At 44.0% G+C, this 13,427-nt stretch overlaps 1 protein-coding gene across 1 annotated transcript; it reads right to left on the bottom strand.

Moving 5' to 3' along the window:
* Positions 1 to 8,591: 8,591 nt before the first annotated feature.
* Positions 8,592 to 10,960, bottom strand: LOC134363407 (melanoma inhibitory activity protein 2-like). Its single transcript, XM_063079018.1, is given in 3 exon segments — positions 8,592 to 8,617; positions 8,620 to 9,333; positions 9,445 to 10,960. Coding segments are annotated over 3 exon segments (2,256 nt in total).
* Positions 10,961 to 13,427: the final 2,467 nt, after the last annotated feature.

The raw sequence follows: 13,427 nt of genomic DNA, 5'->3' as shown, positions 1-13,427 counted from the left end.
TCTCCCTCTCTGTCTCTCCCTCTCCCTCTCTGTCTCTCCCTCTCTCTGTCTCTCCCTCTCCCTCTCTCTGTCTCTCCCTCTCCCTCTGTCTCTCCCTCTCCCTCTCTGTCTCTCCCTCTCCCTCTCTGTCTCTCCCTCTCTCTGTCTCTCCCTCTCCCTCTCTCTGTCTCTCCCTCTCCCTCTGTCTCTCCCTCTCCCTCTCTGTCTCTCCCTCTCCCTCTCCCTCTGTCTCTCCCTCTCCCTCTCTCTCTGTCTCTCCCTCTCCCTCTCTGTCTCTCCCTCTCCCTCTGTCTCTCCCTCTCCCTCTCTCTCTGTCTCTCCCTCTCCCTCTGTCTCTCCCTCTCCCTCTCTGTCTCTCCCTCTCCCTCTCTCTCTCCCTCTCCCTCTCTGTCTCTCCCTCTCCCTCTCTCCCTCTCCCTCTCTCTGTCTCTCCCTCTCCCTGTCTCTCCCTCTCCCTCTGTCTCTCCCTCTCCCTCTCCCTGTCTCTCCCTCTCCCTCTGTCTCTCCCTCTCCCTCTCCCTGTCTCTCCCTCTCCCTCTGTCTCTCCCTCTCCCTCTCCCTGTCTCTCCCTCTCCCTCTCCCTGTCTCTCCCTCTCCCTCTCCCTGTCTCTCCCTCTCCCTCTCCCTGTCTCTCCCTCTCCCTCTCCCTGTCTCTCCCTCTCCCTCTGTCTCTCCCTCTCCCTCTCTCTCTGTCTCTCCCTCTCCCTCTCTGTCTCTCCCTCTCCCTCTCTGTCTCTCCCTCTCTCTGTCTCTCCCTCTCCCTCTCTCTGTCTCTCCCTCTCCCTCTGTCTCTCCCTCTCCCTCTCTGTCTCTCCCTCTCCCTCTCTGTCTCTCCCTCTCTCTGTCTCTCCCTCTCCCTCTCTCTGTCTCTCCCTCTCCCTCTGTCTCTCCCTCTCCCTCTCTGTCTCTCCCTCTCCCTCTCTCTCTCCCTCTCCCTCTCTGTCTCTCCCTCTCCCTCTCTCCCTCTCCCTCTCTCTGTCTCTCCCTCTCCCTGTCTCTCCCTCTCCCTCTGTCTCTCCCTCTCCCTCTCCCTGTCTCTCCCTCTCCCTCTGTCTCTCCCTCTCCCTCTCCCTGTCTCTCCCTCTCCCTCTCCCTGTCTCTCCCTCTCCCTCTCCCTGTCTCTCCCTCTCCCTCTCCCTGTCTCTCCCTCTCCCTCTGTCTCTCCCTTTCTCTCACTCTCTAACTCCTCTCTCTCCCACTCTATCTCCCTCCCTCCCTCCCTCCCTCCCCACCCCTCTCTCTCTCTCTCACACACACACACATCTGTCTTGCATATTTTTGGTCCCCATCCCAGGCTCTCTGTGGATGTGGTTCCTAATCCTGGCCTCTCAGCTTGTCCCCGTCCCTCTGCCTGGCTCTCCTGGACTCCCCTGCTCCTGTCACTGGGTGTCTCTCTCTGTGCCTCCCCTGATGCCTGTCTCTTTCACTAACACACAACTGTCTTCTCCCCCCACTTCTTGGTCACCAGGGAAGGGTGGGGATAGTGGGCATGCAGGGAGCCAGGCCCGGGGGAAGGGGGGCTCCGGGAGGAGTTCCTGCCCCAGGGAGCGGGAGGGGCCGCAGTCAGCTCAGAGAGCTTCCCGCAGGCATTTTCCAGAGCCAGCCAGCCCGCCCTTCCCCCGCTCCCTGCAGCTCTAGCCCTGTCTGGCCGCCCCTCCTCAGATACCAGGTGGTGTGATCTCCCTGAGGGGCCCAGGGCCTTGTCCCTGGCATCTGGAGCGTCCTCCCCTTGGGACTTTGCCCCAGGTGCTAGTCTGCAATGGCCTTGCAGATGGGGACTCGCCTTCAGGGAGAGGGAAAGCCACTGGGGCCACATCACCAGGGTGACACTCAGGGCTTCTCCCACCTCTTACATCTGTCCCCCCACCCTTAACTACTCCCCTTCACCCTGCACAGGTCCTTGCAGTATGGGAGTCCTCCCCAAGTGCCGTCGTCCTGCCTGGGACGGAGGTTGGAACTACAGGGTAGTTAAGGGACCTCGCCAGATATCGTGGGGGGAGATGGTGGTGAAGGAAGGGGGTGAGGGCCCCTGGGTGTCCTTGGGAGAGGGGGGCTCATAGGCATTTGCTCAGCCTCCAGGGAAACCACCTAGGAGCCAGGGGCCTGAAACCTCTGCCAAGTTTCCCTTTTTGGTGCCCATAGGAGCCAGCCTGTGCCACTGGTTCCCATGGAAACAGAGCCCTGAGGCACCCCCTGCCTTGCAGCATGCACAGAGCACTTGCTCGCCCTTCGCTTTTTTTTTTTTTTTTTTTTGAGCCAGCCAGTGAGCTCCAACTTTCAGGTCCCCAGGGGAAGAAAATGAGGACTGTTCCAGAGAGGAGGCAGCTGCCCAGGTGTCTGGCCTGGGCTCCCAGCCCACCCTGCCACCTGGAAAAATGGGGGGCCAGCCTCAGGTCAGGGCACAGCTCCCCAGGAGCCCCTCAGCCTTTCACGGCCAGGACAGCCCTGCTCCTGTGGCTCCCAGCACACTTCCAGGAGCCCGGACGTGCTGAGCGTTTGGAGTCCTCACGGTGGACTTGGGAGGAAGGTGTCTTTATGTCACTCTACGGATGATGACAGGGAGACCCAGAAAAGGAAAAGGGTTTGCCCAAGTCACAGGGCTAGAAAGTGACAAAGCTGGGACATAAAGCCTGTTCCTTTCATCCCAAAGCGAGCATGGAGGTCAAGATCCCCCCCAATCGATGATACACCCATGTTGCTGGACCCAGACGTGATCGTCACTGGCGGCTTCTCTCCTGTCCCCTGCCCTTTGGTGTAAGTCCTGGAACCCAAAAGTTGAAGAGTCTCAAGGTCCGATGTCCACAGACAGGAGAGAAGAATGTATCCCAGCTCCAACGGATAGAGACATTCACCTTTTTTCTCCATTTTTTGTTCTCTTGGGGCCCCCAGTGGGTTGAATGGTTTCTCCCCATATTGAGGGCAGATCTTTCCCACCCAGTCCACTCAGGATCTCATGCTAATCTCTCCTGGAAACACCCTCACGGATGCACCTAAAAAGATAGCTTTAGTAGATTTCTTGACATTCCTTAATCTAATCAAGTTGACACCTAGAATTAACCTTCACAACTCTCCTGATTTAATCTCAAATATATACACATACGTATATATATATACATACACACGTGTGTATATGTATATATGTAATCTCCAAGTATATAGTCAAATGTATATTCCAGGTCCCATCTCCCCTGAGACCCAGACCCTAATATCTAACCTTGTGCGGAATTTCCCCAGTTGGATGTCCTACAGGCACTTCAGTTTCAGCTGTCCAACACTAACTCACAGTCTTTTCCTGACCCCACTATGCCATCGCCTCAAACTTGCTTCTCCTGTGGTGGAAATAATACAATCACCATTCTGATGCCCAAGCCAGATACTTGGTCAACATTCTTGACTCCTCTTTCTCTGTCACAACTCACATCAATTCAGTCACCAAATCCTATCCCCTAAGTATGTCTTGTTATACCAGGGTCTCACCACAGCCACTGTTTCTCTTCTATTTTAATCACCATCCTCTCAATGGCCTCCATACTGGTCCTTGTGCCTCTGGGTTTGAATGATGGTGTGCCCTCCAAAACTCATGCTGACACTTAGTCCCCAGTGCAGCGGTATTAAGAGGTACGGCTTTGGGGAGGTGACTAGGTCTAAGAGCTTCTTGCTCATGAGTGGGAGTAGCATTCTCATCAAAGGCCTAGAGGTTGAAGGGAGCACCGTCTTGCCTTCTATTCCTTCTGCCTTTAGAGGAGACAGTGTTTGTTCCGTCCAGAGGATGCAGCAACAGGTACTACCTTGGAAGCCCTCATCAGACATCAACTTTGCCAGCACCTCAACCTTGGCTTTCCGGCCTCCAGAACCAGGAGTGATGTATGTCTATTGTTTATGCATCACCCAGTCTGTGGCATTTTTTATAGCAGCACAAATGAAATAAGACACTCTTCCAATCTATTCTTCACATCACAGCCCAGAAGAAATTTGCAAAAATGTAATTTCTATCATATCAACCTCCTGCTTAGAACACTTTGTGGTTCTTTTTCTCTTCAGGACAGGGTTGAAACTCCCATGTGGCTTAAGTGATTGGTTCTTGTGGCTTCATCTCTCCTCAACCTTCTCCTAAAGTCTTTGTTCCAGAAATTAATTAACTAATCAATCAATTATATTAAAATTTTTTTTAAATTTAAAAATTAAAGAATTATTAAAATTAAAAAATTAAAAATTTACTAAAACTAAAAATTAATTTAAAAATTTAATTAATCAATCAACTTAATTAATTGATTGATTGATTAACTATTAATTATTAATTTTATTTTAAAATTCTAACTGTTAAATTTTATTTCCTTGAATATGCCATGCCTTTTCTTTCCACAAGACCTTTGCATTCTCTACCCAAATTCTTCTTAGAGGATTCATCAAAGATTATTTGCTAATGTATATTATCAAGTGATCTCATGTGTAATGTTTCACCAATGGATTATCTCTAAATAGGCCCAATGTTACTTCTCTGATTTCTTAATATTGACCCTTAAGAGAGGGGTCGATCCTGGTTATGCGGGACCTGAATATTAAATCTTTTGAGGAGACAGCTTTAAGAAAAGGTATACAAATTATGAATACAAAATTAGTATGAAAATGAATATTTATTTAGAAAAAGAAATCACAACAAATGTATTGGTGCCTCGGAAATTCAGGCACCTTTCCTCTGAGATTTCTTTAAGTCATTTCTCAGATACACACACATTGAAAGCTTCTGTTTGCAACCTGACTTCCCCCTCCCAACTCAGGACACTACTGCTCCCAACAGTAGTCACTCAGAGTGGCCCATGCACGTGAGTGGCTCTGGAACTTAAACTTCATTAGCTTCATAAAAAATTTACCTCCTCTCTGAAGTTTTGATATTTTTAATAATTCCTGAGTGCCCCAGCTAACACAAATGTTTACTGGCTTCTTTAGTTATAATTCTGCCTAAAACTTGGGAAATAGGAAGATATGGGCGTCTAGTAATACTTTCTCAATGTCTTTCCTGGGATGTCTAGTAAGTTAACCAGGAAACTATTTAGTCTGTTTGATATCACAGCTCTGTCTTCATTTTCTAGTATCTTCTAAGCCAGTGGTTCCCAAATCTGGCTAAATATCAGAATTAGAGAATTCTTTATAAATATAAATTCTTGGTTCTAATTCTAAACCTACTAAGTTAGAATCTCCCAAAGTTGGGACTGTAAATCTATATTTTTAACAAGCTCTGCTGGTGATTGATTCTTAAGTGGTCAGTTCAGAACCAATCTAAGACAAGCATTTGAAAACAACTGGTCTAAAGAGTTGAAGAAGCTGGGTTGTAGACCTGGATTCTTGAAGAACAAATAGTCTCAATCAGTACATTTAACTTTATACTACAGAGAATGAGGGGTTCTAAGAGCCTAGACACCCTGTTACAGATCCCTAGTACTGCCGCATTAGGACACTCAATGTTTTTTGAAACCCAAACAATTTCTGATAAAGGATATAAAAAAGCACCTCATATTGGCTCAAATTATAACAACAAAAATTGACAGTTTTTACCCTGTGAAATGAAAAATACACATTTGTGCATATGATTGTTCTATCCACTGCACAAATAACTAATGTAATTAAGGCCAAAATCCAGAAAAATTTTCAATGCAAATATTTTAGTAATTCCATTAAGTGAAAAAGCACTGTCAACCATGTTACAGAGACACTGGTAGAGTTTGCTAGTACAAGAACTTTTATCTATGTGTGTGCTATTCTCTTCCCAGCAATAAGAAGGCTAGTTGAATATGCCATTTTCACATTCACAGGACTCATTTCCTCTGAAGGAAAGTGGTTCATTTCTGAAGAGTGTGTATATGGGTGATGTTCTATGTGGAACTTCAGCAGCAGCATTCTCCTCTTTGGAGATCTAATAATGTCACTAGAATTTTCAGATAACTTTTTCTGAAGAATCTTTGTAATAATATATTTTAAATTATATATTTTTTATCTGTCTGTGTAGTCATGAAACATACAATGACTACTGGGAGAATTTGGTGTCATTACCCTGATTCATGTTAAACTACTTGTGGTTTTACTTATTGCCTTATACCATCAATGAAAACGTCAACACAGTGAAAACGGCAAATAAAGCCTTAGTAGTATTATGAAAATAGTTTTGACCATACAGACCCCCTGAAACTGTTTGCCAAAAGCGGGCAGCAGACCTCATTTTGAGAACCACTGCTTCAAACCATCTCTTGCCAAAATGGAGTTGACAGCTAGAATTCTCAAGGTGTTTTCATTCACCTTCTTACTCTGCAACTACTTATGGAAATGGCTGAATCTTGTGTTTCTGTTTGTGACCACCACTCCTAGAAGCTTATGCACGAAACTAAATCCTTTATTTATTTGACGGCTGCTGGTGAATCTATGGCTGTTCTCTTTTCCTTATTTCAATGGATGATTGGACTACATTCTATCTCCTTCATATCCACAGGCATATTTGGGTTTTTGAATTAATAAAAAAATCATCTTTTTGTATTACTGTTGTAGTTAGCATTTCTCCTTCATTGAATAGGAGTTTGTTATCAGTCAAGGTTTAATCAAGGAAGCAAAAGCACTGAGTGTTATAAGAGATTTATCTTAGAATCGTAGGAACAGGTGGGGAAGTAAAGGTCTTGAAGAGCAGTTGGAGGATCAGAGTCTGAGTTACCAATCGGTCCATCTGAAAAGCCAAGTATGCCCAACTACCAAAGTGGGACCGTGGAGGGGCAAATTGTGCAGAGGTCTAAGAAAAACTGCTGCCTCTGAGTAACCACAACTTGCATTGGTCAATAGTGCAAGTAGTGAGGAAAAGAAGCTAGATGTGGAGCAGAAGAGAGTGATGACAAGCTGACACCTGCCAGGGACCTCTTCTTGTATCTATGAATCTGCCTGAGAAAACATCTGCAGATGGTTATGGCCACTGCCTCATTTCCACTTTTCAAATATTGTGCAAGTTTCTTTCTTGGCCAATTCTAATCTGGAAGAATAGAAGGAAGTGAATTGTGGAAAATGTAATTAATTCCCAGCTTAGCTGCACCGACAGAGTACAAACCACCAGAGTGTAATGCCACATATTGTCTTTTTTCTAAGGCATAAATATGACACTTACTAAATTATTTTCTAGATAAGAAGTATCAAAGAATTTTCTAGAGAATTTTCCCATTTTGCAAAAAAAAAAAAAAAAAAAAAAAAAAAAAAATCCAAAAAAAGAGAAGAAAATCTCATTTATTTAGTTAATGCATACCACCCATATAGGCTCTATAGAGTTGAATGATTTTTTTTTTCCAAAGGATTAAAATTCTTAATGTTACGGTCACATGGAAATCATCCTTAATTTTAACCCAAAGATTGCTTGGTGCATATTCTTCAGATATTTCAAGCAAAAATTAGCAGTAATGTATTATTTTTATTATCAGAAAAATGTTAACTGTCAGTTATACACACACATACATAAATATATAATACACACATCTCCATGTACGAGGGCACTTCAAAAAGCTCATGGAAGATTCATATTACCTTTCAATTCTATTTATCCACAAACATTTTGAAGTCCTCAGATACCCATATATGCAGGATTTCATATGGTTTTTTACCTGTATACAGTGCTCACTGTTTTCTATTCATAAAAAGTTTAAATTAGAACCGTAGAAACATCATTATACCCTCCTTACAGGTTTCTTTCTAGATAGTAAAGATCTATGAAACACATAAACACTGCTTAATAATATGCTTCATTTTCTTTTTTTTTTGTGTGTGTGTGTCATTTTTTTCGTGACCGGTGCTCAGCCAGTGAGCGCTCCAGCCATTCCTATATAGGATCCGAACCCGTGGCGGAAGCGTCGCCGCGCTCCCAGCGCCGCACTCTCCCGAGTGCGCCACGGGCTCGGCCCATATGCTTCATTTTCTTATCATATCTTCTCACCACAGACTTTTTCATTGCAGTATGTATAGAGGCTTAGAGTTCCTGTTTAAAGAACATAAAAATATCCATCAACAGCAAGTCTTTATAAATAGAGGGTTTTGAAGGGTCTAAGATCCATAATTTCTTTTGGTAAGTTAAAAAATTTATTATTATTTTTAACTGACACCTAATAATTGTACATATTTATGGGGTACATTGTGATTTTTTAAATTAAAAACCTAGCTGATTTTATTCTTATTATCAATACCAAACAAGTCTTTAAACCAATTAAAATTTAATTAAGCATAAAGTTACTTTCACATTTGTCTACAACCATAGTAAATACAGTTCTTGGCATAAAGACACAGCCCTTGGAGTTTAAAACATCCCCAACTGCAAGATTACCTATATAAAATTCCCGTTGTTGTTTATGTAATAGTGGATTAGTTAATCAAATTAAAATAATTATACAATCTAGGATAAAATAAAATGGAAATAATTTACTCATAAAATTCATATTTAAATCATCTTTATTTACAAAATACTACCCTGAGAATTATAATTCCATTAAGCTTCAATTTGAGCAGAAAAAGTAGTTACTTAAACTGAAAATGAGGGATAAGTCAAAACTATTTATGAAGAGAGTCCAAAAATATCATCAGGTTTCTTGCTGTGCTTCTGGATTTCAGGACCAGGCTCATTTGAGCGTGGAATTGACCCTGAAGGGAACTCACCCCTACTTTCAGCATGTGGGGGTGCAGGTTCAAATCCAGCTCTTAGAGGAACATAAGGAGGAAAAACCCTCGGTGAATAGACATTTCTCATTGCAAATGGAGGTGGTGGCTGGACAGGGAAAACCCTTGGTAGAAAATAACTTCGAGGAGCTCCATACATGCTTCCTGGAGGAGGTGGAGGAAAAGGAGGTTCTCTTCTCGTGAATGGACCCCTCATATCCACTGGAAACAATGGACCTCTGATTGCAGGAAAAGGTGGAGGAGCAAAGCCAGGGCCAGTTGCTTCACTTTCAGCAGGCACAGATGAATGAGGCACATTTACATTACCAAGGTCGTCTTTGGTATCATTTCTGCTGGATTCCGTTTGTGAGGGCTTTGGCCCATCCACTTTATCCAAAGAAGCCAGGTTAAAACTTCCGAGTTCTGCTGGTCCAGACGGTCCACCAGGATTAGAATCAAATCCGTCTTGCCTTTGTGGAAGAAGAGCTGGATCAGAACATGGGTGGCCTGGTGGGGGGATCCTCACCCTCTGCTGCTGTTCCCATGGAGGTGACAGGAACCCAGAAGGTGCTCCACGAGAATCAGTTAAGGTGTCACAGCCCGATTCTCCTCTTTCATTGGTCATCTCATGGTCCAGAGTATTCTCTGGGCCTCTTGAGCCTCTTCCTTCTCCTTGCTCTGGAGTCAAAGGTGCGAGTGCGGGTGGAGAGAGAAAAGCTCTCGTTTCGGATGAAGGTCGACCCACTGGTGAGGCACCACATGGGGAATGCTCTCCACCAAATGCTGTATTTGGAACATCAAGTGCAGAAGGATCTTTTTTGAAAAGTTCAAATTTAAACTCTTTTTCAGCTAATTTTTGTCTCTTGTAAACATTTCCTTTCCTTAAATAATTGAGGTGTCTTTCAGCAGTCTCAGCTGCCACCCAACTGCCATGCGCTTCTTTCTCATAGGCCGTCAACTGCCCTTGATAAGAACGAACGCTTCTCTCCAATTCTCCTTCCACATCTCCGGCTCGCCTTCTGTAGGTCTCCAGTTCCTCAGCTGCATGGCTCATCTTCTCTTCCACTTTAGAAAGTTTCTCCTCCTTCTCTAACCGGTAACTTTCCTCTACTATTAGTTGCCTGTGGAGTTTCATTCCATTTTCCTGATACAGTTCAGTCATTACTTTAAGTTTTAGCCGAAGCTTCTGATTTTCACTTTCCAACAGTGTGTTTTCTGACTGTAAAGATGCTTGTTCAGTCTGGAGATTTGTAATATGCTCTGTAAGCTCTTCCTTTCTTTTATCTACTTCAGATAACCGAGTTTGAATTTGGTTTCTTTCTCCTTCTAGGGTTTTTAAAGAAGCATGTAACTTAGCAGCGTGAATCAGTTTCTTCAAAGCTCCTTCTGGTGGATCATCTAAGCGAGCACCATTTTGTGATTCACTCTTCATCTCCAATTCCAAGTCATCAGCCATCATGTCTTCTCCAAGCACAGCAGCCCAGTCTTTCATCTTGAGCACGCGTTCAGTCAGAGACTTGATGTGATTTTCTTTCTCACTCAGAACTCGTTCTGCCTGGACTTTGGAGTCTTCAAATGTTATTTTCTGTTTATGAAGTTCACTCACTTGTTCTTTCAATACTTCCGCTTCTTGTAAAAGCTGTTTCTGGCTTTCCTGAAGTTGGGAATTTTCATTCAAAGCATCTTTTATTGCCACCTTCAGATGTTCTTCATTCATTTGAAAGATTTTGGAGATTATTTTGGCTTCAGCTACTTGTGACTGGATGGATTTCGATTCATCTTCTAGGGACTGTATCCTTTTTGAAATATCTGCCATCAATTCGTCTTGCTCACAATGTTTAGATTTCTGTTCTTTTAATTCTATTGCTAGAAAGACTATTTCATCCTCAAGTTTAGATTTAGACCTGTTCAGCTTTTCATAGGTTGCCTCCAAGCTTTGTGCTTCTGTTGACCCCTTCTCAAAGCTGGCATCCTTCACAGCTGACTCTAAGCCTTCATACTCCTCTTGAACAACGCTAAGTTTGTCAAGTAGTTTACATTTTTCTTCAATTAGTCCAGAAAGCTCTTCAGCAATCTTTTTCTCTCTTCTTACATAAAGCCGGCTTCTCACCGATCGAACACTTCTCCACAAAAACAAGAGAATCAAAAATGCAGTAAGAGCCACACATGTCACCAGTTTCCATGGAAAACCAGGGCCCGGTCTCAGGTCTTCAGGCCATGCTGCCACAGTCCTGCACAGCTCTCCCAGGACCAGGCCCAGGTACGGCTGAGGGGCAGCCCCAGGTACCTCCATGGCGCCGAGGCTGCTATGGCTGTGGCCGCGGTAGCCACGGCCTGGCCGGGCCACAACCAGCAGCTGAGACAGCTCTGTGTTCTGTCAGGAACAGGAACCGGCCCCGGCGAAAGCAGCAAACACGGCACAGCCAGCCGTGCGGAGAGCTGGGGAGCACTGGCACCCAGTGGCCTCAGGCATCCCCACGTGCATCCTGGCAACCAGGCCCCTTTGTGATGTCACTTCCGCCACACGGTTCCGAGCCCCCCCCACCGGCCTGTGACACGCGCTGTCCTCTCCACCCCCCACCTCGGCTCAGTTTCGGCCGGGCCACCACTGGATTTGAATCCATGTTTATAACGTGTGATGATTAAGTGTGGGTAATCAGTGTACTCATCACTCAAATATTGTCATTTCTTTGTGTTGGGAAAACTCAAAATCCTCTCTTTTAGCTATTTGAAATTATCTAATAAATGTGTGCTGACTCTAGTCACCTTACAAAGCTATAGATCACTAGAAATGGTGCCTCCTGTCCAGCTGTAACTTTGTATATGTAACCTCTGTCTTTCACCTCCTCCCCCTGCCCTTCCCAGCCTCTAGTAACCACTATTCTGCTCTCTACGTCTATGAGATCAACTTTTCTTTTGACAATTTTTTAAAGAAAATTTTGTGATTTTAATTTCTTTCAGAAGAGCATCCTTACTTAGATACCTGCCAAGGAACAAAAGTGTTTTCTTTGGACTAACTTTGCCAAAATAGCCATAGACTGTGGCAATGGGAAGAGGCCTGAGACACTCTGGGCTTCACCTGGCCCAACGCTTTCTTTGTAGGTAACGAAGCAAAGGTCTACAGTAAGTCCACTACCTGTCCAGGGGTTTTTAGCTATTTAGTGGCAGAAGAGTGCTGTATTTCGGGATCTGCTGAACGTCAGTGAAATGCTCTTTGTTTTAAAAAAGACTTTATTTAGGAATATTTTATATATCATGTAATCCACCTATTTCAGGTATGCAATTCAATGAGTTCTAGTAAGTTTGTCAAGTTGTGCAGCCATCACCACAAATCAGTTTTAGAACATTTTCACCACACCAGTAAGATCTCCTGTACCCATTTATTTTTTTTAAAAAATTTTATTGGTTATGAATATTCATGGGATACAAAGCTGATTGTCACCGTTCATGCCCAAGCTGTGGTGGCCAGATTCGTACTGGCCGCAGGCCCGTTACATTTATTGTATCACATTTATTGACTTTCATATGTTGAACCATCCTTGTATCCCTGGGATGAATCCCACTTCATCACAGTGTGTAATTTTTTTCATGTTTTGCTGTATTCTGATTGCTAATATTTTGAGGATTTCTGCATCTGTGTCCATCAAGGATATTGGCCTGTAATTTTCTGTTTTTGTTGTGTCTTTATCTGGTTTTGATATCAGAGTTATGTTGGCCTCATAGAATCAGTTTGGGAGAATGGCCTCTGTTGTAATTTTTTGGAATAGTTTGAGGAGAATTGGTATTAATTCCCTTTTAAAAATTTGATAAAATTCAACTGTAAAGCCATCTAGACCTGGGCTTTTCATTGTTGGAAGATTGCCAGTTACTTCAATCTCGTTGCTTGTTATTGGTCTGTTCAGGTTTTCTGTCTCTTCTTGGTTCAGCCTGGGTCATTTATATGTCTCCAGAAACTTATCCACATCTTTCAGATTTTCATATATTAAAAAAAAACTTTTTATTTATTTGTTTGTTTATTTTTAATTGAATCGTAATTGATTATACATATTTTTGGGATTCAATGTTGACATACGTGGATCAAATCAATATTACTAGTATGTATACTGTTACAAATTGTATTTATTCTTTGCACCCCTTGTCCAATCTCTCCCTAACTCCCTCTCTCCCTCCCCTCCCAGCACTGATAACCACAGATTTCTTCTCTCCCTCTGAAAGAGTAATGGTTACTCTGTTGATTTGTTGCCTAGATGATCTGTCCAATGCTGAGAGGTGTGTTTAGGTCCCCCAATATTATCATAGAGCAGCTGCTTCTTCTGTCACTCTGTAATGGGCTTTGTGGAGAGAGACATCCTCTTCTTTTGTTTGGTCTCTGCTGGTGGCTCTCCTTGGGGCAATGCACTCCAGTGGCTGGTGGACCATCTGTGGTGGTTGTGACATCTAGCCACATTCATGGCAGCTGTGGTTATTGTGGTGCTTGTGGTGGGCCACGCACATGGGGGTGATGTTTTTGGCATGCTCCTTGGTGCTGGTGGTGTGCCTGGTTGTGCGTGTGTTGGGGGGGTCTGGTCCCTGGCTCCATGCCTCAGGTCTCCTGGTGGGCCCCGAGGTACTGGTGTTGTGCCTGGGCTGAAACTATTTTTTTTTTTGTCCTTTGCTTCCTTCTGAAATGGGGGAACTTCCTGTGGGAACTAGTACCTGAGCTGTGTGGTTGAGCTACATTGTTTGGTAATTTGTTTGGTATCAGTGATTGGGAAAGATTA

The sequence above is a fragment of the Cynocephalus volans genome, chromosome 14 (assembly GCF_027409185.1).
Source record: "Cynocephalus volans isolate mCynVol1 chromosome 14, mCynVol1.pri, whole genome shotgun sequence".
Lineage (NCBI taxonomy): Eukaryota > Metazoa > Chordata > Mammalia > Dermoptera > Cynocephalidae > Cynocephalus > Cynocephalus volans.
This window is presented reverse-complemented; position numbering and strand designations above follow the sequence as displayed.